Source organism: Vanacampus margaritifer, chromosome 16 (genome assembly GCF_051991255.1).
Source record: "Vanacampus margaritifer isolate UIUO_Vmar chromosome 16, RoL_Vmar_1.0, whole genome shotgun sequence".
NCBI classification, from domain to species: Eukaryota; Metazoa; Chordata; class Actinopteri; order Syngnathiformes; family Syngnathidae; genus Vanacampus; species Vanacampus margaritifer.
Window position 1 is genome coordinate 1,409,050 of NC_135447.1, and position 25,591 is coordinate 1,434,640.

Consider the following 25,591-nt stretch of genomic DNA (forward strand, 5'->3'; position numbering starts at 1 on the left):
GAATATTGATGAAACTTAGCTACATTCTAATGCAAATTAAACAAAAATCCTGACTCATCTTTTTTTTTTTTGCTAGGTTCCATGTTTTTAGCGCAATAGAACACAATATTCTGCGGGCTTTGCAAAATCCTTCAAAATCCAGTAAAACAGCCGGGAGCGAAGGGGGCTGCTTCAGTGAAAAACACTTAGTTATTTTTGAAAATTCCAGCGGGTGCTACTGAGTGTGTTTTGTGGTATTGTTTTTTTTTTAGGATGGTTATATTGATCCATTTTCACCTGGATAATGATGATGCCAAATCTGGTGAGTTTTCAAGCATGTTGAGGGCCCCGAAAGGGGATTTATTGGTGGTAAGGCAGCTTTTAGATACAATCATAACCGACTTAGTTGTTGTGTTGACGTATGGATATATGATGCGATTTTAAAGTGCTATTTGATGGTTGGCGTCTTCCCAGCATCGACCAGCTGGGCGCTCGCTCCCGGCTTTGCTTTTCTTCTCTCTTGAGGCTCGTGGTGCAAAACATCAACACCACAAGAAGACGACGGCATTCCGCACAAACAACAAGTGCGACCCCATTACGCCCGCCTCTCTACCCCCCCAAAGCGACCAAGCCGGGTCCCGCATGCCACATGACGCCATGTTTGGAGCTCGCAATTTACCTTAATCAAATCAGTTAGAGTTGACTGGCTCCAATTTGAAAATGGATCGGGGAGGGGGGGGAGATAATACTTCATATTATGTTGGCCTTTGATACAGGGAAGCGCGTAAGGCCCCGCCCCCTCCTCGCCAGATGCTGTTTATGCAATTGAAGACCCTGACAAAGGCAATAGATATTTATTTGCGACTTCCTGACTGCTGCGAATTGGTTCATCAGCCTCGTTTAGGCTCTTCCATCAATTAAGACGCGATGCCGGCTCACCTCCAGATTGTCTGATTTGCACCAGACGCACATTCATAATCTATTTCCTTCAGCCGGCAATTAAAGGCCATTGTCCGCCCCGGCGGGCTGCTAAATAAGCCGATGATTTGTCATATTGTGTCGACGGCGCGGGGGCGGGAGGCGAGGTCACCGGAGATCGCACGGGGGATGAATCCTGATGAAGACCAGCCCGTCACGGTGGCTGTGTAGCGCCAAGAACTCCTTGACACTCTATTTTATAAAATCATATGCTATTTATGGACATTAATTGATCAGGATCGTAATCAACTCATTTGCTCCCCAAAACGAATAAATAGGTTCTGTTTTAAGCGTCCCAAAGACGTATTTATATGTTTTTTGAATGTTTCTTTATGCTAGAGCACACTGCAAAAGAACGGTTAGTTACTACACAAACGGCCAGCAGGTGGCAGCAGAGCAAAAGAGATTAACCTTTTTTATTCGCATTTCTTAATAGATTTGTGAATAACGATGAAACTATATTCTAATGCTCATTGCTGCAAAATGGAAACAGGTAACATGGTTACAAAATACAAATATGGTTGAACTGTATTTTTTTTTAGTTCATCGATGTAGTAATTTTATAGTAATTCATTTAGGTTATTTGAAGTTAAAAGATATACTAAACAGTTAAAAGGGGTGTGAGTCAGATTTGTATTGAGGTCATTTTATGCCACTAGATGGCATCAGTGTTTCATGTTGGACGTTGGTGACAGGAACAATATGTTTTTCTTTTCAAATTTAGAGAAATTAGTATTTGGAACAAGAAGCAACTCCAGGCCATTTTGTTGATTGTAAATAACAACTAGTCACCAGTCAACACAAATCTGCTGAATTGCTTTTGCACAACGTTGGATGTAAAATAAAGTTTTATGTACGTTAAATGAGGCCTTCATTTTCCATCAAATTCCATTAGATGACTGTTAATGCTTTTTAATGACCCACGGAAACCCTGTTCAAGAGGGATTGTCAAGAATCGGCTCTTTTTTTGTGAAGCTGTGTTCCCTGACACCATTGAGTGTTTGGGGCAAAAAAAAAAAAAAAAAAAAAAGAGGCAGACCGGGTGCGGGAAAAATTTCACGCAGATCCTCGGAACATAAACGTGGACGACATTGTCAGAGTTCACTGGAAAGCAAGTTAGCGCCTCTGCGCCCCCTTGGGAGAAAATTCTTTGCCGTAAATGAACGTAGCCGAAAATGGACACGTGTCAGGTCCTGGAAGGTCCATAAATGGAGATGACTGTTATGACCTAATTGCTTGGAGATATGAGCGCAGCTATAAAAGATCTGTGAAAACAATCATTTTGACATTTGCCAATGTTTTTAGCGCCACCCTCGCAACCTGCACACGCAGAGACGCACTTAGGGGCCAAGTGTTGGGGTTGTATAGATTTTTAAAGTGCTCCATTTTGTTCGTCTAATGGGAAAGTGATGAAAAAAAAAAACCCTTCAATAGCACTCTGATAGATTCATTTGGCAGTCTGTGATCTGTGAAGCCCCGCTGTGGCTAAATGAAATCAACTGGCAGAGTGTATTATGGCCATATGAGCCCGCTGCTAACTTCGATCCATACACATTCACGTACGCACGCACACATACCGTCAGAAGACGAGAATGCAGCATGGAAGGACATCTGGCACAAAGTGTGAATGGGTTTGGCTTCCCACCGACAACATCGGCGCTTCCCAGACGTCCGCTTGCTTCCCATTGGGCAGCGCAGTCATTTGCCGTTTTTTTTTAATTTTTAATTTGGGACATCAAAGTACACATGAAATACACTCACACAAATAGCTTAGCCCTTACCTTGCTAGCTTAATGCTAATCCTACCGCATGGGAAACGCATATATAATCCTTCAGGCAACTGATATTTGAACGCAAACTGTGCAGTAAGATTTTCTTTATTCTCTGCGAAGAGCTAAGTCAGCTATGCTGTACAGATGTTTGTCTCCCTTATATTGCCCCCTGGTGGCCAAGATGGAAAGCAGCAAAATGTTTTTTCTAATGATGTAAAGTGTGAAAACAACTTAAAATAAGCAAACCTACAGTAGGATAGGTTGACACAAATCCATATCGTAACTCGATTATTCAATGGAATAGTCGATAGGATAATCGGTTGTAAATAGATTAGATGGCGACAGCCCTAATTCTTTTGATTTCTATCAATGTCATTATTAATGTATGTTTTAGTAGAATAATTACAGAGTGCTATTTTGTGGGGGGCCTGGAACGATTAATCAATTAATCGTAAACGATTGACAAAATTGAACTGAATCATAATTTCTTTGTCAACTGTCGAGTTGAAATTTTGTCCCGAAGAGATGGAAATTCAAACATTTTTTAAAAATCAATTAATTTGATCTTTGGATTAATCAAAAAAAATAATAAAAAATCGACAGAAGAATCAAAAATACTAAAATAATTGTTAGGTGCAGCCCTAAATGGATTACTGGCATTTCCATTCATTTCAATAAAGATTCCCCTTGACACCCGCTTCTGCAACTGAGCAACTAAAAGCATCGTTATTTTTTCTAAATCGGACTTTCTATTTTGTATCTCTGTTCTTCCCGACGGACTTATTAGCCACACGAGTGCAATCATTTGCGAATCCCGCAGTCAATCAGCCCGTCCGCGCCACTGCCTCGGCGCCAGGTGCAATCAATGCCCCCTGGCGCAGATAGGCATTCCTTTTAATCCAATCGAACGGCATAATCAAGCACAATGGCCGTGATTCGCGCCGGCCTCGCGAGCTTCGTTCCAATCGAGCGAGCTGTCAGCGAGCTTTTTGATTGCGCGCACAGCTCGGGCTGATGGAAAAAGTGGCCATATTTCTTCCAGTTGGAGGTTTGCGCTCATAACAGCCTGCAGTTTGATTTCCAAAGGAGTTGTTGGCATTTGGAATCCTTTTTACCCCCAACTGAACTGTCAGAAAGAGGGTACAGTCGGGGTCTTTTTTGGTTCCACAAGGTACAATTTTTTGTGACAAACCCTACAAGGATGACAACTGAACCACCCGGCAGAAATGTACGATTAGAAAAAGTATATCAATGGTCCTAAACCAGCAAAGGGACCCTTGCTTGTACCTTTTGGTTTACATTAACGGCTAAAAACTAGAGGGGTCCAAATTAATCGATGAATCCACAAGTAATCGATTATCAAATTAACTGACAACTATTTTAATCATCGATTTATCAAAACAATTTAACGAAGTAGTAGTAATCGAGACCATCATTCACTCACAGCCATTTACACTGAAGCAATCCCCTTCACTCACGGCTGTTTTACTGGATTTTGCAAGGCCCACAATATATTGTGTTCTATTGCTACAAAAACATGGAACCTACCAAAAGAAAGATCAGACTCTCTTCTTTCATCAGGAAAAACATTTTTTATCGGTTTCCATTTTGCAGCAATTAGCATTAGACTATAGCTAAGTTTCATTATTATTCACAAATCTATTTAGAATTCTGAGTTATTGAGGTTTTTTTTTTTCAACATGCCCCTGGTTGATCTCCTTTGCTCTGCTGCCACCTGCTGGCCGTTTATGTAAACGCTACCATTTCTTCAACTGTTCTTTGCATTTGAGAGGCTGCATCAAAGCCTTTTTGTATGCTCTAGCATAAAAGAAAACAAAACATTAAAAAACATATAAATATGTCTTTGGGTCAATCAAAACATTTAAAACGGATTTATACGTTTTGGGGAGCAAATGACTTAATGAACATATAGAATCTTTCCAATAAGACGCTATATCTGTTGAGGGGGTGAAAACTCTTCAGATGCACCAAAAAACAAATCCCCAAAAATATCATGTGGTCAAAAACAATTCAATTCGATAAAGTCCAATCCTTTCCATCCGTGTCCAAAGCCACACGGGAGCCTTTCCGTTTGCCCTCAAGGTTCACACACACCCGACGCTCATGACCTCGAGCTTTATCGAATTATTTCCTGGAGGCACACGCGCCACCATGTGGTCAAACCCAGCAATCACAGGAAGAAAAGGAAAAACAGAACACTGTAATGTGGCTCCAACAGAACATTACACGAAATGTCGACGGTTCACGTGAACAACAATGAAAAAAAAATGGCTGATGTTTGGGGACTTTTGCACTTTCCCAGCATGCATAGCGGCATGCGATGCACAACTTTCCCATTTTTAGGTCGTTAATCATGATCGTTTGCGGGTCGATCTGACGTGTCGTTCATCGAATGTTTCTTAATTAACTGTCACATCAAATTTAAGTCGCACGTCGCCGTGCTGGCGAGAGCGTCCGCGCCGTTTATACGTTTACTACTAAGTGATGTCTGCCATCTAGTGGCGAATGGCGTCATGACAACTTCAAACTGATCAGGTGCCATTTTGAGGGCGATACCGTACCTTTGGCGGCTTCGGAGTGGAGGGAGGAGGAGGAAGAGGTGGTGATGAAGGTGGTGGAGGTGGCAGTGGTGGGTGTGGGGGTGGTGGTGGGAGCATCTGAATGAGAAGACAAATACATGACAAACTCACAGGGGGTGGGGACGAATGAGCGCACCCACGCAAAAATATGAAATGTGATGCGGCTCGCGCAGCAAGACGGCCCTTGTTAGCAGTGATTAAACGCCCTAATGAGCAACGGGTGCTGCTGCGTTGACAAGCAAATGCGTTGGCTAATTCCGGATGATCAGCAGGAGGAGACGAAGGAAAAGTTGGTGGCGAAGAAGAGAATGTTTGATGGCGTCGGGACAAAAAGGAGTTTGCGAAAGGGGAGGAGAGAAAAACATACAACGCAGCCACGATTAACTCTTTCACTCGCAGCCATTTTCACTGAAGCAACTCCTTTTGCTCCCGGGCTGTTTTACTGGATTTTGGCAGATTTTGCAAGACCCACAGAATATTGTATTCTATTGCTATAAAACATGGAACCAAAGAACCAAAAGAAAGATTAGGGTCTCTTCTTTCATCAGGAAGAAATACATATTTGTATTTGTTTCCGTTTTGCAGCAATTAGCATTAGAATGTGGCTAAGTTTCATCATTATTCACAAACCTGTTGAAAACACTGTCAAAAAGAGCCATTATGCAATATGGCCATGGCTGATCTCTTATACTCTGCTGCCACCTGCTAGCCGTTTGTGTAATTACTACAATTACTTTAAGTGTTCTCTTCCGTTCAGAGGCTGCATCAAAACCTTCTGTATGCTCTAGCATAAAAAAACAAACAAACAAAAAAAACCCAACGTATAAATACTTTTTTGGGACCATTGCAATATTTAAAATAGAATGTTTTTATACGTTTTTGGGAGCAAATAAGTTAAGTGCAGAGGAATATATATATATATATATATATAAAAAAAAGTATTTATCACCAAAATAATGACATTTAAACCCCATTCGGTGGGGTGGCGCGGTTGTAATATACAATAAAAATAATAAATAAAAATCAAAGATACAAGAAAAAAATATAAATTTAAAAATAAATTATATATATATATATATATATATTTATATATAGTTAATATATAATTAATAAAAACTATAAAAATAAAAAATCTTATTTTGTATGTATCGAGGATGCAAAAAACCCCAACTTATTTGATTGATTATAAATTTTTTGTAGTTAATTGGCCGATTAATCGGTGATGGGAAATGTTATGCTTGTTGAGCCCTAACTTCAACAAATGACTTTGCACTGAAGCATCTGTGACAGTCGAGCCAGCAAATTTTTGCCAACAAATATATATAGTTTGTATATTCTGTGTATTTGAACACCTTTTTATAAACAAAGTACATGGATTTGAATCTTCTTTTTGTGTTTTTTTTTCTTGTAGAAAAAATTGTGTCTTCTGTGATTAGAAGAAGAACTTTTTTGGTGAACAAATGACTGATCTGGATCTTCTGTGCCTGGTGTCAGACATTCAAGAATTCTTATCGTCTGTGACCAGCAGCCATCATTTGAGAAGCTTTTTGTGAACAAGCAACATTTTTTTGAACAAAGGGTCTTTGATCTGTGGATTTATTGTGTGATCGGCAAGTGTTCAAGTAGCTTTTTTTGTGAACAACTGACTTGATTTGGATCTTTGATGACTGGTGGCAGCCATTTGTGTAGACAAAGTATTATTCTTAGGATATATTTGGCATTTATTTATTTGGCAAGTATTTTCCATTTTAGCTGCACCACTTCTTTTTTTTTGCATCGGCGGCAGCAATCCTCAGCGGTTTTTAACACGTTTATTTTGACTGTCAGTTTGAGGCAAATTGAAAATAATGACCTCCCAAAGTTGCATGAAGGAGGTAATAAAGTTAATAAAGGTTAGAGCGCCGTGGGTAAATGTCTCCGACGAGTGTAGCGAGCTTGTTTTTCATATGAAAGTGGCTTGTTTGCCTCGGGGCGGGTATGCTTCACGCAGACTGCACAAATCTGCACACTTGTTAGCCTTTGACGACGAGCAGTCGTTCAAACGCAAAGCGTCCAAGTGCGCCCGGAGCCAAGGTAGGTCCAGGCCCAGATCAAGACCTTCGGGTGAGTCGGACCCTGCCGGTGTATGACATGATTTTAATTTCTCCACAACTTTGACGAACGAAAAAGATGGGTCCGCTTGGTGCCGAGTGTGCCGGCAGACGGTGCTGTCCGATTATTTATTTTTTTCATCCAATTGTCAAGTGTGCCGGGGACAGACAGCAGATGTTGGGGATCATCACAAGCCCCTTTCACGCGGCCTTTGTGGAAAATCGGCAGAGCCAGCGACTTTCATCTTACATGGCATGTGTGAACCAGGAACAGTTTGAGACGGTCCTTCATTTTGAAGTCTTACGAATCTTAGCTTAGTCGGCCATGTTGAATAGCGCAAAAATACTAAAGTGAGACTCAAACCCGGTCCATATGGCCGGAAGACGAGTGTTTATCTCACTGAGCTATTTGGCCAATAATTGTTTGACTCCATGTTTTGTAGCGGCCTACAACCTCACTGTGTCATTGAAAGCCTCATGCTTTTTTTTTGTAAATTATTTTTATTTTATTTATTTATTTTTTCTGGAGAGAAAGAGAAAGCCTGATGCTTTTTTTTTGTAAATTATTTTTCTTTTATTTTATTATTTTATTTTTTTCTGGAGAGAAAGAGAAAGCCTCATGCTTTTTTTTGTAAATTATTTTTCTTTTATTTTATTATTTTATTTTTTTTCTGGAGAGAAAGAGAAAGCCTCATGCTTTTTTTTGTAAATTATTTTTCTTTTATTTTATTATTTTATTTTTTTTCTGGAGAGAAAGAGAAAGCCTCATGCTTTTTTTTTGTAAATTATTTTTATTTATTTTATTATTTTTTCTGGAGAGAAAGAGAAAGCCTCATGCTTTTTTTTTTGTAAATTATTTTTATTTTATTTTATTATTTTATTTTTTTTCTGGAGAGAAAGAGAAAGCCTCATGCTTTTTTTTGTAAATTATTTTTCTTTTATTTTATTATTTTATTATTTTTCTGGAGAGAAAGAGAAAGCCTCATGCTTTTTTTTTGTAAATTATTTTTCTTTTCTTTTATTATTTTATTTTTTTTCTGGAGAGAAAGAGAAAGCCTCATGCTTTTTTTTGTAAATTATTTTTCTTTTATTTTATTATTTTTTATTTTTTCTGGAGAGAAAGAGAAAGCCTCATACTTTTTTTTGTAAATTATTTTTCTTTTATTTTATTATTTTATTTTTTTTCTGGAGGGAAAGAGAAAGCCTCATGCTTTTTTATTGTAAATTATTTTTATTTTATTTTATTATTTTATTTTTTTTCTGGAGAGAAAGAGAAAGCCTCATGCTTTTTTTTTGTAAATTATTTTTCTTTTATTTTATTATTTTATTTTTTTTCTGGAGAGAAAGAGAAAGCCTCATGCTTTTTTTTTTGTAAATTATTTTTCTTTTATTTTTTTTCTGGAGAGAAAGAGAAAGCCTCATGCTTTTTTTTTTGTAAATTATTTTTCTTTTATTTTATTTATTTATTTATTTTCTGGAGAGAAAGAGAAAACCTCATGCTTTTTTTTTGTAAATAATTTTTATTTTATTTTATTTTTTATTTTTTTTTTCTGGAGAGAAAGAGAAAACCTCATGCTTTTTTTTTGTAAATTATTTTTATTTTATTTTATTATTTTATTTTTTTTCTGGAGAGAAAGAGAAAGCCTCATGCTAACCCCGACCATTCATCCGTAACAGCGAATTGACATGCATGTCAACACTGAAAAAAAACATTACCAACCTGTTAACTCAGTAAGATAAACATTCGTCTTCCGACCAGAAGCCCCGGGTTCGATTCCCATGACTATTTTTTCACTATTTAACATGGCCGACGGAGGTCGCTAAACTGCACTACGTAACACTTTTTTGGTGCATGTTAAAGCGTCCAATATGGTCGTTATTGTTAGAGGACTTGTTGAACAGTTTGGAATTTTTCAATATCGATGATTGAATACGTGCAACGATTTGGTTCTTTGATTCAGTGGGATTACGAGTTGATTGGCAATTGCACGGCTCAGTTTAAGAGTACGACGCATTGAGTTTCTTATTTCACATACATATGAACTTGTCAGGACTGTAAAAAGGCATTTCCTTTAAAGTTATATCTCACAAATAAAAGACGATTTGATACATATATTAAAATATTTGAAAGTGGAATGACTGGATTTGAGGCACCAAATGTTCCTATTGTTTCTTTTAGTTACACGTCAGTTTTTTTTTTTGTGTTCGATTTTTAACTTCACTTAGTTTTTATTCATTTATAGAGCTACCAATTGTTTTGGTTGCTATGTTTTTCGAAAATGCTTTGTTCTAGTTTAATTTGTATTAGTTTTATTTTATTTTTTTCATATTGAGAGTATGTATTGCAAGATAAAAGAAAAGCTGACTAAGTATTGTGCAGTAAATTAAAGTGAACGACGTACAACTTTTCAACTTTCCTTCTTCTGTACGGCTGTATAGTAAGACAAAACAAAATACACTTATTTTTGCTCGTCAACAGGGATGTAACAAGAATGGCAAAATTGTGATATAAAAACTGCCACAATATCATCATCGGCATGTCACGATATTAAAAGCAGCACATCTGTGAAAAAAAAAAGGTCAAGCTGATTTGCATTTGTGCAGTTTTAGCACCCTCTGGTGGCTAGTTTTTTTTTTTAGTGCAGTTTAATTTTCACAAGGCATGTTTTGACCCTTCAATGTTTCAAATCTACGCTAATGGTCAGATGACGGGCAACGTGATATGCTTGAGAAAAGAGTCAATATGTGGAGGAACTCAACGAGTAGCGTGCGTTAGCAAGTGCCTTAATATTATTGCCTTAATTTTGTTCATTTATTGTGCCTTAATATTGTTATTAGAGATTGTAGGTTGGTCATGTACAAAAGCACAATAAAGTTGGATTTTTTATTTTTAATATGAGTTTTTTATTTTTTTACATTGCGACCTTTTTTTTAATATCACCAACCTCTCCACAATATTGTGAGAATTGTCGTATCGCGACCTCCATATCGTCATATCGTAGAGTGATGTTTGGATATCCCTACTAGTTAATGTTATGAATGTCAAATGTAGTTTTAGTTATTGTTTATTAAAAAAAACTCTCATTTTAGTTTCATCCCATCCACTATGTTTGTTTTAAATGTTACTTTTAATGAATCGGTTAGTTTTTGTTACCGATAATAACCGTGGTGTGAACTCGGCTAGTACGGTGACATGCATATTTTGGACTTTAGGAGGAAGCAGGCGTACCGAAGAGAGAGAAGAACAGTGAAGACCATGCAAATGCCACTAATGAAAGCCTGAGCCCGAGAGTCGAACCCACAACATAACAACTGCGAGGCACAACCCCAGCAGTTATTACATAGCTAACGATGATTTCAGAACGACAGTTTTCCTCCTGCGGAAGCCACTTAAGGGCCCGGCGAGACGACGAGGCACCACTCCCTTTAAACGGAGGAGAAATGTAAAGCAGTAAAATAAGTACGACTCGGGAGACAGAGGAGCAGGGAGGCGGCGGCGGCGGCGGCGGCCGAGAAAAATTTAGTTACTGGCCGGCAGTAAACAAGCCGAGACCCTTTGGCTCCCGTTGGCACTCGGCGGCGAGAGCGAAAAGCAGAATGGTTGTGTTTTCTCACCCCTGCAAAGTTGGGGCCATTTGGCCAGACCCCTTTGAGCAACAGCCGACGCATTCTTTTGGCCCGTAAACGTTGTTAGTGTCAGCCGCTCTTACGGCGCTCTCCATCACGCGGGGTCACAATAGGCTGCAATCCCACCTATTAGACGGGGAGGCTTGGGGCGGCTGCATTTGTTTCGGTCTGGGACCGAGGCGGCGGCCGCACTTTTTCATGGGGTTGCACGCCCGCAATACACACGCGTGTGCTGTTGTTGTGGCTCCCGTGCAGCAAAAGGGTCAACGATAACACGGGATATAAAACAAACGAAAAGCCAAGGGAGTGCGGATTCTGCTGGAAATGGCCATTGTGGTCGTATCAGGGTTAGAATTCTTTCTTTCTTCATTTTTTCATTATTGCTAGTTAAACAAATAGTTAGTTGAAATGAGTTTTTAGAACATGGTTTGTTTGTATAAATACATTCCATTTGAAATGTTTTAAGTGTCCCAAAGACGTATTTTCATGGTTTTTTTTTTTAATGCTAGAGCATACAGAAGGCTTTGATGCAGCCTCTCAACTGCAAAAAAAAGCTATGGTAGTAATTACAATAACGTCCAGCAGGTGGCAGCAGAGTATAAGAGATCAGCCAGGGCCATATTGCAAAAAGGCTCTTTTCCCCAGCGTTTTAACAGATTTGTGAATAATGATGAAACTTAGCTATATTCTAATGTTAACTCTTTGACTGCCAGACGTTTTCAGAAAAGGGATGCCGTGGGTGCCAGCCGATTTAAGCATTTTTGACTGATCTTTCAAGGTCCACAGAAAATTATGTGTTTGGACTATGGAAACACACATACTACCAAATGAAAGATTGGACTCTCATCGTTCATCAGAAAAAATAAGTTTGTTTCTACCTTATTCCGTTTTTCAGTAATCAACAATAGAAAATGGTTAGTTTCACCTCTGTTTTGAAACAAACGTCTTTTAACGTCTTTGGCACTCCTCCATAGGATTTTACTAAACGTTATTTAACGTTTTTGGCAGTCAAAGAGTTAATTGCTGCAAATATACCTTTTTTTTCCTGATGAAAGAGGAGACTATAATCTTTCTTTTGGTGAGGACAAAATATTCTGTGGGCCTTGCAAAGTCAGTCAAAATCCAGTAAAACAGCCAGGGTCCCATTTTTTTTAGTCTTTGGTATGACCTGGCCGGGGATTGAACCCACAACCTCCCAGTCTCAGAAAGGACACTCTACCACTACGCAATTGTTTGCATTTGACCCGCTGCATCTTTGAACCTTTAACATCTTTAAGACTTCAGACATCTTTGTGTGTTTTGTTTTGTTTGGAAACAACGTGACATGTTGTGTTCGGGTGTGTGCGGGAACTACAGGTGGTCCGATCTAATGCATGTATTCATCCCGAGATAGATGCCAAGGTCGTTAGACTTTGCTTTTGCTGCCAAATTCAGCCTTTACATAAGCTACATGGTTGTTTTGCTCTCTATGGGGGGTGATGTGGGTGGATGGAGGAGGGAGGGGAGGGGCAAGACTTGCAACCCATTTAAAAGTCAGGACAATAAATACGTGGTATCAAACGAGGAAATAGTTATGGACTGAACAGAAGAGGACAGGGACATTTTCGATTTTGAATCCAAGGGAACACAATTGTTGTAATATTGCCGAAAAGACAATACATTCAAAATGCATACGGATTAACAACACGGTAAATGATTTGAGAGACAAAACAGGATAAAAAAAAAAACATTTGTTGGCCACACATTCCTAATTAATAAGACAGATTGTCATATTTTCTATTAATGGTAATGACATTTGAAGAGTTGCATCACATTTCTATCTCAAATAAAATGAAATAAAAATCTTTTTATTAAGCCAATGTGTGGCATGTGCGGGTATAACAAAAACAATTTGAATTCAGAAAATGGGGTTTTTATTTAAACGATAAAACTGCATCAAATCGAATCGTTCCAATATAAATGATATCCATATGTATCGGCTCGTCTTTTATTGGTGAGATATAACGTAACGGAAATGCCTTATTTACAGTAGCGACATGCTCATTCATTCATATGTATGGAAAACGACAACAAGAAACTGAATGCCACACCGTAATCAAACTGAATTGTATCGTTCCACTTTGAAACTTACTGTCCTTTGACTGTATCGAGATGCATTACGTATCGAATTGTGTTTTATTGGAGAGATGCTTACACCTACTTGTCGATCTTGCTTCTTTTCTTTCACAATAAACTTTTCTGTAAGTTGCAATATGGAAATACACAACGCACATAAATTACGGCGCAATTCTGTACCGGCAACGCGGTTCTCCGCTGTTTCATCGCGCTTCTCATTAGCACGACTCGTCGCGTTTTATAAACAAAAGCCATTCAGTCGGCGTCCATCAGGCGTTGCGCGCCGCTCATGACCAGAAAAAAAAAAAGAACAAAAAAAAAAACGAAACAAAAAGAAAAACCTTTTCACTCTTCCAATTCTCGCGGACAATAGACGGGAAATTATTTATCTACGGAAGGTGAGATTGAAGTCATTTAGCACAGAACAGCGGGCACATTAGAGCGTAATGCCGTGCTTGAGGAGTTTGGGGGGGGGGGGGCGGCTCAGGGTCTCCATATTATTGGTTGCAACAGTGTGAAAATGTGCTGTGATGATGTGGCAACGAGGATGAAAGGAAGTGAGCAGGCAAGAACAACAGGAAGGAATCAAGAAATGGAAAAGTTGTTAAGGGCTTGACCTAGTTTGGACTGACGCAGAGAGAGGTGGATCCCGCTTGTACGTCGGAATGCTGACAGATGACCTTTCACGCAACTGGAGGAAATGAAGTATGTGCTTGGCGGATTGCAAAATTGGAAGATTTCCATGGGAAAGAGAATTTCGTGGGAATTTATAGCTGACAACCCAAAAACAAACTACTTACAGACACACACACATACATATATATATATATATATATATATATATATATATAAAATGTTCCCATGGAAATTTACCACCCCTTTTGCAATCCTACTGTACGCTACACGATAGCAATCCACAGATACAGCGCTCGTCTTTCGGCATTCATACACAGAAAAAACAAGAAACTATCGTACATATTTATATATTTTGTGTGTGTGTGTGTGTGTGTGTGTGTGTGTGTGTGGGGGGGGGGGGGGGGGGTTATACCGTAGACGTAGAGGATGTAGTCGTCGTAAGACTCGCCCAAAGAGTTCGCCGCCACGCAGCGGTACGTTCCGTTGTAGGACTTGTTGAGGTTCTCGATGTAAAGGTCGGCGCCGGTGATGACGGCGTGGGACGGCACGTCGTCGTCCACCTTCACCCAGTTGACCCGCTGTGGCCTGCAGAAAAAAAAAATCAAGCGGTGACTTTCAGTGCACTGCAAAAAAAACGAAAATCTAACCAAGATTTTACTTCAAGTGTGCTTTAAAAACCTTCAGAAAATCTTACTGAGATTCCATTACTGGTTATGAGCACATTCCGCTTAAACTAAGATGCTACAATTCACTACTGCCAAAATCTTTCCTCCTTGGCGGAGGTCTGCAGACTGCCTCTAGTAGTTACATTCCAAATGTTATTTAAAGAACTGTACACTTCAGTCGAGATTTAATGGAATGGATTCTCTGGAAAGGATTCATTCAAGTGATATAATTTCCTATGGGGCGAAAATCTTCTAAATGCAAATGTGGTAGTTAAAATGTTCTATATGGCCGTAATTAAGACTGGGAAACACCAAGAGTATTCCTATTGTGACTGAATTCCATACGTGGAAGAGAAGATATCGTGCTGCTGCAAGTGTGGGGGACAGCCGTGATCGTGATACACAATTTGTGGTTTGTTACAGATCGGACGCCGCTCAGGAATCGCTTCGGATAACGGATCATACGATGCACTTGTGTCGGAAGACAAAAGCGATATTCTCCAAACATTGTTATCATATATTGTATGTCCATCTGGTCACAGGAAGATAACTTGAGTCGTTTGTTGTTTCCATGTACAGGAACCCGTTACAGCAGTGGTGTCGAAATGACGGCCCGTGGGCCATTCGTGGTGCGTGGCGTGTAAAGATGACATTTACATCCGCTCTCATTTGCCGCAATTGTTGACGTCCAGTTGGCTAGCTAGCTGTGGGTATATGTTAGAGCGCTTCGTCGTCAGCCATGAGTGCCTGCAGAGTAAGGCGGAACAGAAAGAAGGGAGAAAAAATCGAAATCAAACAGTCCGATTTGACAGCAAGCATGTGGACAAGGCCCTCTGGGCTGGTGGGGCTGCTTCAAAGCGCCTCGTTGTTGGCTGCGAGTGCCTGCACGCCACCGAGAGAGGACGGAAGAGTGCGGTAAAAACATTTTTTTTTCACGTTTGTGAAAACGCATTTAAAATGACAAAACACACAAATTTACAACTTATCCAATATAAAATTATTCACAGAACATACATTACTCAATATACGATGAAGAAAATGGGACTCTCAGACTCCGACATTTGTCTCCAATGCTTACAAAACACTACAGACACTTATGTTCATGCTTTATGGTTATGTACTCCGGTTATGTATTTCTGGACTAAAGTCTTAGAAAAACTTTCCGCTATTTTGGACTGTAGGATACCTTTATCTCCAAACTTGTGTTTGCTAGGTGACCTAACAACAACAACTGACTTACCACATAAACAATTTCAATCTACACTTGTAGCCCTTACTATCGCTAAAAAAACAATTCTTGTTAACTGGAAAAATAAACAAACTCTGAATATCGACCAATGGTCTAACCTCCTCATAAATCACATTTTAATGGAAAAAATATCTGCCTCAAATAAAAACCAAATATCAAAATTTATAGAAACATGGTCTACGTATATAGAATTTTTTAACCTAATTCTGGTTACTTAATTCTGTCTGTTAGCGAGAGCCACTACATCGTGATAACTTACATTGATGTCTCTGCATTTGGCAATTTATTATTATATTATATTATTAGTGTGGGATTTTTTTTAATGGGCTTTAGGTGAACTGATGAATACACACACGCTCGCACGCACACGCACATACACATACAAAAAAAAAGTATATATATATATATATATATGTGTGTATATGTATATATATATATGTATGTGTATTTAAAAAAAAAAACTGAAAAAAAAAAACATTTATTAATTTTTTTTTAATTGATTTGTTTTAAAAAAAAAATAAAAAAAAAAAAAGGAGAGCAATGATGATGTCAAATCGAATGAACAATACTGAGCTCTCCTGTAAAAAACAAACAAAAACAAAACAAAACATTTTTTTTCAAAGTCAGACAAGACAGCCAGAGTGCAGCCAGGGACTTTACACGGTAGATGAAGTAGCATCACAACTTCAGCAGCCTCATTTCACAGAAATGTTAAAATCATTCCAATTTGGCAGAGTTGTAAACAACACTCAAGATATTTCTTTTCACTTTACAGGCACTCTAGCTTGATTGCTCTCTCTCACAACGTATTATTATCCATGTAAAATGACGCTGCCATATCTTGTCGGTCTTCACGTGTGCCTAATTTAGTGTCTTTTCAATAATCTCCTCCACAACGCCGAGCCGATTATGACCTGGCTAATGGCGCTAATTGAAGGAACGCACGTCAACGCCGGAGGACGCGCCGCACGCTCCTCAAAAGACGATCATCTCGCCCGAAAGCACATTTTGCCGCCATTTCACTTCATCAAAAACCTCTCGCAGGCATTTGCGAAAACAAAAGGAGGCTAATCAAAGGCAGCTTACGCATATATTATAATGACGTCGCTCTCTTTGTGCTCTGTCAACACGGCAAAAAAAAAAAAATCCACAGTCACACCGTGGCGGGCTTTTGTCTGCAAATTGCCGGTTTGCCACGCGTGTGTACTTGTGTGTAGGTGGCTCCGTCTTTATGTCTACCTTGACTGAGGTTTATGGCGGCATGACAGATTCCATTTTTATGACAATGAACCACCTTGGGCGCAGGGGAAAGGGAGGGAAAAAGACAAAACGTTATTCCCGCCACAGTCGCCGCTACGGTTATTTCCCCCGAGCAAGCGCTGATGGGCTCACTTTTTTTTTTTTTTGTTACTTGTTTGAAAAGATATGGCGCGGAAGGAGAGACAGACGAGGAAGAGACGACACGTGGGCGGGAAAAAGAACAAATGAACAAACCACAAGTGTGCTTAACGGTGGCGGGCGAGCGCCGCCTCGCTTACAAACGTTTTCCGGATGAAATGCGCAAAGCAAATCGCGTGAGATGCCTTCCCATTCATGAGATGGACCCAGAGACATGACAACTGAATACAGTAAGTCGCATCCAGAATTGCCACAACATGGCGCCAAAGCGCTACTTTTCTATGTATTTGGCTAATAGTAGTCTTTACTCCTAGCTTCAACATAGTTCCATACATTATTGTTGTCTGAACATTTTGCACAGGATTTATTTAATTAAGTAAATGGTAGTTTGGTTTAATATTTCAATTAAAATTGATTAAAATTGTAATTGTCCAGAATTACTGAGGGAGGGGAAGTGTGTGTGTGTGTGTGTGTGTGTTATAAAACTGAGTGGTGAGGCACAAATTATTGACAGTATTCATGGCAGGGCTCTGTCTCAATCTTCCGCGAATAGAAAAGTAGTGCTTTGGCACCATTGCGTGGCAACTATAGGCAATTATTTTTCTTACAATGATGCATCAGTTACTTGTGGATTATCACTATTTGTGGCAAAGCTCTGTCCTTTATCCCCTAGTGAATGCCACCAAAGCCCTCTGTATTATAAAAGTAGTGCTTTGGCACCATCTTGTGGCAGGTCAAACTCGGCTCCTCCTGAAATAGGCAAAGTTGAAAGTCTCCCACGTCGACGTATCACTTACGCCTTTCCTTTAAACCGTGGCTTTGGTGCCATCTTGAGGCCAGCATTATAGAAAGCACAAACACTAGGAATAACGGCGGACCAGAGAACGCAAACGCAAACGGGATCGTAAAAATAGGGGAGGGTTGACTGCAGTTTGTAACGGGATGGTTGTGTAGGAAGCAGACAGAAGATGTGGGCTGCAAGGAGAGAGGAAGGGCAGGCGTCTTGAATACAAATGGCCGCCCTGCAGCCTGCCCGGGCCTCCCCCCATCCCGCTACAGGCTGGTAACGACGACACAACTCTCAGCTGCCTCTAATGAAAATGACTTCCAATTCCCTGCTCACTGTATCGATTGTGTTTTCATTTTTAGAAAATGAATATGGGGGGTGATCGGGCTCGTCCCCAAAGGTGAGGTGGGAGGTAGTTGCGTTGTGGTTTGAAGCGTCACGGGGAACAGGACAATCCTTGGCTGGTCCGTGCAGCATATTTTGGCTATGGTTCTTTCTTTTCAAATGGGTCCAGTTGTCCCAACTTCCTTTCGATTTTGGCTTGCCAATATGCATTCTGGTAAATTCCAGTCTCCCTGGAAGAACTATCTTTTGGTCCAGAGCGTTGTTTAGAGGTGATGATCATTAAAGTCTAAAACGGAATAACCTCCCCTGGAAGAAGGTAACCATCTGGTCTGGAGTGGTCCAGATGTAAATAAACCTTTTGAATCCAGAGATCATGAGACACGTCCGAGATGAAGATGAGTCTCTTGCTTGGATCTTACTCTGGTCATTGGACGAGGTTTAAGTTTTGAATAACTCATTCACTGCCATTGACGGCTATAGACGTCCAAAAATTTTTTGAACTATTTCTTTAAGTTTAACATTTTTTTTCCCCACTTTTGTTTACAAGAGTATGAAAACCTAGAAAGAAAAAATATATATTGTACATTTACAACAGAAATAAAATTTCTCATTAATCGTGAATTAATTAATTAATTAATTGAAGTCATGCAGTTCATTACCAACAAAAATTTTGATCACCTGACACGATTTTAAAATAAAAAAAAGAAATCAAAAAAGATTATTAAAAATTTGGGATGTCAGGCGATTACATTTTTTAATCGTTATTAATCACATGACTTCACAAATTTTATATCTGTTCTAAATGTACAATAAAAATAATTCCAGGTTTTCAAGCTCTTGTCAACAAAAGTGGAAAAAAATGTGAAACTACTAGAAACAGTTGAAATGAATTTTTGACGTCTATAGCCGTCAATGGCAGTGAATGAGTTAAGGTTCCTTATCCAGTTACAGAAACTCATAGTTTTCCAACAAATCACCCCTGAACATTTTGTTCTCTCTGACCCAGAACCAGAACTAATTGCAGATCTGGGTAAGATGTGACTTCAGCTCCTACATAATAAGCACAACAACAGTGCAAGCATTTAAGTTTTGATTGACGTTCTACTGTATTGCGTTCTCTGAAGGTCTCGGGGCTCCCAACGGAATAAATAGTCTTGTCACCGTTGCCACATTCACATCTCCCGATGATGACTTTGTTCCAGTTCAAATTTGAACTGCCTTGTCAACAAACTGCTGTGACAGACACCAGACGCAGCAGCTGTCTTGATGTTTGAAGTGTTTGTCGGGTTCCCACCACTCCGCCTTCTGGCCCTAATAGCTTTGTTTGTACTTCATTATGTTTCATACCGCAAACACCCACACCGTGTAAACAAATGACAACTTTTTAAAAGGCTTCTACGCGCAGAATCACCATCGCTCCGACGAGCGACGATGACGTCGCCCGCCTTTGAGAATTGAGCGGTAAGACACTCACTGATCCAAAAACTGGAGCACTAACCAGTGATGTGATCGGTAGTGATAGGCCGAATGTGGACGCGCTGCTCGCTCTCCAGTGTTAAACCATTAAGAAGCTCTCAGGAAAGTGCCCTGGTTGCCTCCCTGGTGAGGCGTTCCAGGACTGTCCAACCAGGAGGAGGCCTTCCTTTCCTCAGTCTCTCCTTTGGTCTCTTCAGGTCTGCCTGATTTGTTTGGAATTTAGATGTCTCTGGGGCCGGTGCTGGATTTCACTTTCCTTTCTTTGGTCCTTCCTCGGGTCTCCTGACGGCCTCACGACTCTGGCTGGAAGTGTTCGGTTTAGGTGAACGGTATGGGATTATTTTTTAAATAGGTTTTAGGTGAACTAATGAATATACTCGCACGCACATACAAAAAAAAAAAAAAAAGGAGCAATGATGATGACATGTCAAATCGGTAAAATTACCGAATGAACAATACTGAGCTCTAGGGAAAAAAAAAGCAGGAGTCCTTAGGGAAGACAGAGAATACACTGGAGGGACTACTCGATCGCCCTTAGGTGTTCTGAGAACCTCTTGGTGTTCTGGTCCTTCGTGTGAGCTGGGCCGGATAAGTAGAGGATAATAAATGTCTAAGTTTATGCCTCAGTCTCCCTCATCACTGTCCCCGCATGTCCCCTGATCACTAACTCAGTGTTGCTGGAATGTCCAACCAGAGACAGGGACATCTGGGCTTTTGCGTTTAGACTACTGTTGTTCCATGAGAACCGGCCCATGATATTGACGGATGAATGTATGGATAGGACAAGGTCGATGGGACCTCCAAAAATAGCAACTTCACACCCGTTCCACATTGACAAGCCAGTAAAAAGGCCGCGTAAACCACAATCGGGCCACTTCCAGGTTCCAGGATTTGTAACCCAACAGCAGACATTCAACAGTCTTTCAGCAGGCAGACTTCGCCTTTCGCTGGCTGGAAGATCCGAACCATTCCGTTCGCTCATTATGCACCCGCGAATGTTAAGTGAGAAAGCGGTTGACCTCAGGACGGGATCAGGCGCTCTTTTGTTCTTTCGGGTCTTTCATCTTGGTTCAAACTCTTCCTCACTGGCACTGCAAGGGTTCCCCCTCATACGGAGCCGGTACGCAGTTAAGTGTCTCGTGCTCTACATTGTTGGTATCAAAGTCACATTCTACTCCGCTGGTCTTACTGATGCTTTGCTTGTACAGTATATAATTCAGCCCCCCCCCCCTCCCCGCCGCATATACTGTATATATAAATTAGTGCTGCCAAGTTTCGAGTTAAAACTTTAACTCTGCAGTTAACTCTGGAGTTAAAGCTCTGACTTTTGACAGTACTGATACAAATAAACTTTTCAAAACACTTTTCAATTAGTTTTTTAATACTTTCATTTTCATTCAATTTCAACCAATCGATGGAATCAAGTGTCGAGTTGCTCTACCACTTCCTTGTGGTTGGTACCAAAGAAAATGCTAGACGGAATGTGTGCTATGTATTAAGCTAACACAAAATTTCATTTCTATTTTTGGAAATCTTTCTTTTATAACAGGGATGTGATTTGACCAAAGTGAAATTATCTGAAAATTTAGCCGGGGGTCTGGGGGCCGCTGGCACCCAGCTAGGTCCAAATTTGAATAAATTTTCAATGTATATTGAACTATCCCATATAAAATGGCAGTTTTAGTCAACTCAAAATCAGTCACATTCAAAAACATTGGACTGCCTTTGCTTTTAAAAACTATCACTGAGAATATCATCATATCTAACTAATGTGATTACTAAGTTAACACATAAATAATGTTGAAGAGTTCAAATTTCATGAACAAATAATTTTATCGTGACCAAATGAAAAGTAACTCATATTAGAGCATACCACAAATGTCTTTGTTATAGCAGAAGATGTTATCTGTCGGAGTCATGTGCATACACAATGAAATACAAAAAAAAAAAAAAAAAAAAAAAAATCGGATATTTTTTTTTTGGGGGGAGATAAAAAAAAGCGGAATTCCGCGAATTAGCGGAAAAATCACATCCCTGTTTTATAAATGTGCATAAAAGGTGCCAAGGCTTCTGATTTTGACATTTGACAAATAAAAGGATCACGTCAATTCATGAGCGATCTGTGATTTTTTTTATTTTATTTATATTACCAACAAAATTGCTAATACTCTATATGAGTATCTCAATAAATGTAAAATTTTAAATTAGGGAGAACTAAATTTATTTCAGTAGTTCAAGTCAGAGTGAAATATTCCAGGATTTTTATTTATTATTTATTTTTTATTTGAATGATTTCGAGGATGGGAGCTTGCAGCGAACAAAAAAAAAAAATCATCAACTGATGAAAGAATAATATGACATAAGCTACACTCACGTTTATTGTAAATGTAGAAATCGGAATTGGCTCTCTGAGAATTATTCTCAGAATGAATCTGTAAAATTCAAGTTTCACCTTTTGGACTACTGAAATAACACAATTCCCTAAAGCCATTTTAAGCCACTGTCATAATATCAATAAAAATACCAACGTGCCTGGTATTTGTTTTTCTTTCTGTCTGTGTAGATTGTCAGATATTCAAATAGAGGGGACTATATTCCTCTTTTTTGTTGCGTTTTTTTCTCGTTTTCCGAAAAAAGATTGCTATTTGGCTAATTTTTTTGTATGATGTTCTAATGCACCTGAATTTTGTATTTTGGCCGTTGTCAAAGTTTGCTTCCATTGTACGTATCTGCGTTTACATGCCATCAATTCAGGGCCCAGATCGTGCCTACGCATGCGTTCATGTGTGTGTCGTACTGAGGTTTGCCTTTGGCCTGACACGTCAGCTCCAGGTTCTCTCCTTCCCTCGTCAGACCCTGAGGAAACTCGACCATGATCTTCACCTCGGGCTTGTCTAAAAAAAAAGGGGGGGGGGATGAGAGAGAGCGAGAGAGAGAGAGTGAACGAATGAGAGCGATAAGAAAAACTGGGCCAACATCACAAGTGAGAAATTATCTTCCTTCTACATCTTCCTGTAGTCCCTCCGAATCATTTCACAAGGGGTGTGTGGGGGGGGGGGGGGGGCGACATCACAGAGCTTTATCAAACACTCTGCAGTATGTTTGCTGTTGTACTTGTTTCGGACGAAGCAACACAGTTCCATACCGTTTGGAGCGCATACCTTTCCGACAATCAAAACATACGCACGCACAAAAAAAACGGCATCTGATGTGCGGCGTTCACGTGTGACGTTGCCTTTCTTCTCGTGCTCTATTCTATTCACTCTTTCATCAGGGCGAGTTGTTGCCGTGAAGGAAGGAGTGAGTACAACACAAAAACGAATCATCAGCTCCGAATCACATCTGAATAAGAATGAAGGGGAAAAAGCCAAAGAAACCCTTTTTTTTTTGTGGTTGGCAATTACACACAATGGAGAATTGTGAAGTGATGATTTCAATATCAGGACCTCAGCATTGTGGATTCAGAACTCTTTTTTTTTTTTTAAAAAAGTCACACATAGGAAAGGTGTCATCTGGTTCGAAATCAACCTCGTCATTGAACTGGGAGGCGAGAATTCGGAGCGCAGAAGGGTTAGAGCGTTTGATCTTACACATGCCACGTAATTCTGAGAAACAACCACCAGGTGGTTTTGCATAGACAAGCTCTGGAAATATCTTTTTTTTTTTTTTTTTTTTTTTAAATATATATTTTTGGAATTTGCTTGCACACAAATACAATCTGGTATCTTGAGATACGAGTAATCTAATTAACAAAAACAAGTGGATAACAAACGCACAACTAGCTTAATGCTAACACACAATGGGACAAGCTCATGAATAGCATCAGGATAATTATCAGCAGTGTTGAACATGGGAACCCTCTAAAACATGCAGGACTCAGGCCCTCGAGGACCGGACTTTGACACCTCTGTACGGGATACACACGCGCACACATATACTTACATACATAGCTACTGTGCATATATGCCAATACTCATATATATGACGGCTGTCAGTCGATTACAATTTTTTATTGTAATTAGTTGTATGATTTCCATAGTTAATTTGCGATCAATCACATGAATCACATATCAATCGTAAATGTACAATAAAATATTGTTCAAGTTTTCATACTACAGAAATACAACATAAAAGTGGATAAATATGGTACCAAATAAAATGCGGTTGTAAATTTATAGAAAGTTATTTAAAGTTAAAAAAAAAGTTAAAGGAGTGTGGAAAATTAAGTCATAGATTTGTGTTGCGAAAACTTGCCACTAGATGGCATTAGTTGGACATTGGTGACAGAAACAGTACATTTTTCTTTTGAAATTCAGAACAATCGGTATTTGAGACATGAAGCAACTCGTTTTGTTCATTGTAAATTGCAACGAGTTAGTCTGCACAACGCCTTTTTTTTTTATCACATTTTTTATTGCTAAATTGTGTTACGGTGACGTCTTCGCACAATGTTTGTAAGTAAAATAAAGCATGAACAACAATATTTTTACATCAATTGCATTTACATTTTTTATGCCATTTAAGGCCTTCATTTCAGCAAAACCCATTTAATGACTTTAAATGCTTTTTAACGTGCCGCCGAAAACCAGTATAAATAGAAATACACACTACATAAACCCGAGTAGTATTCTCCTTACTGAGTCTTTTGACTTACAAGCATCATCTCAGGACAAATTAAACTTGTATCTCAAATCCACTTAATATCCACTGCATGAATTTGCCTGCAGATTCCTGGCCGGGATGGGCTCGGCAAAAGGCGAGCAAGCGAAGTTCAACACCGTCGTTCCGACCTTGTTGGCAACAAACAACAATGTCTGGCCATCCATCTGTCTAAATCACATCCTGTCAGTCGCGGTGATGGACAGTCGACGGGGCGGAAAGCCAAAAAGCTCGCGCGAGCAAAGACAACAGACCGCCGGGTTCCGTTTCTGCGACCACGAAGGCCACGTGACCTTGTCCCCCCCCCCGTCCTTGGGTTTACTCTGATAGCCCCGAGTAGTTCTGGCGGCGCTCAGTGTCGGCGCTTGATGGAGAAATATGCACTGCGGCGCGCTGCGCCGAGAGACCCGCATGCCGCCACTTCGGCGGGGAAATGAAATGGCGCGTATTGTATGCAAGAGGGCCGTTATCATTATGCTAACTGAATTATTTGCTTTATTGCGCGCAGGCACTCGAGACGGGCGCTATCCATCTCGGCACGGCCGGCTGACCTTAAGGGAGAAAACAAGCAGGCAGCCGAGCCAAACGGCTTTGATTTGCTTACACGTAAGAAGAACCATTACGGGCTTGATGCCGTCCCCAGACAACCGGCTTTCTTAGCTCTGCTTTTACTACACAACGCGCAAACACACACGGTTTGCTCACGCGGGAGGCAATTCAAATGCAAATCACCTTTGCCTGGCAATCAGTAATCAGTGCATAAAACTTGCGCTGTGCGGTAACGGGGTTGGAAGTTTATACGGCTTACACAATCAACAATGCCCCCCTCCCCCACCCCATTTTCGACTTTTTTTTTTTTTTGTCTGTGTTCCCGCACGTTGAAAAGACAAAAAAGGCATGATTGCCGCCATCCAGTAAAAATCTCCAAAGTTTGTGTGTAAACAGTCATTTGGTGATAACAACAGTTAGCGTAGACGTCTGCCTCACAGTTCTGAGGTTCTGGGTTTCAAGACCCTAATCCAAAAAATTGACGAATAGTCCTGGTAAAGTGTCAAATGTGCTGTTTGGGCCTCCGAAGGACTCAAGAAAGAGTCTAGTCTAGAATGCATGCCTTTTACCATAGATAGCATAGAGTACAGGGGGCTCTAGAAAGCTTCCCTGTGGGACGCTTTACGATACGTCATGGTCATTTAAGACTCAATTTTCTATAGCTGT

At 39.9% G+C, this 25,591-nt stretch overlaps 1 protein-coding gene across 6 annotated transcripts in view; it reads right to left on the bottom strand.

The window, feature by feature from the left end:
• cadm1a (cell adhesion molecule 1a) overlaps window positions 1–25,591 on the bottom strand; it is a 283,504-nt gene that overhangs the window by 20,134 nt on the left and 237,779 nt on the right. For 4 of the 6 annotated variants that reach the window (XM_077546893.1, XM_077546892.1, XM_077546896.1 and 1 more), the window contains exons 7-9: window positions 22,515–22,611; window positions 14,210–14,382; window positions 5,312–5,407 (exon numbers count right to left, since the gene is read on the bottom strand). In XM_077546893.1, the coding sequence (XP_077403019.1) occupies window positions 5,312–5,407; window positions 14,210–14,382; window positions 22,515–22,611 (366 nt within the window). The remainder of the gene's footprint in view (window positions 1–5,311; window positions 5,408–14,209; window positions 14,383–22,514; window positions 22,612–25,591) is intronic. The other 2 variants (XM_077546895.1, XM_077546894.1) reach the window with 1 other exon arrangement.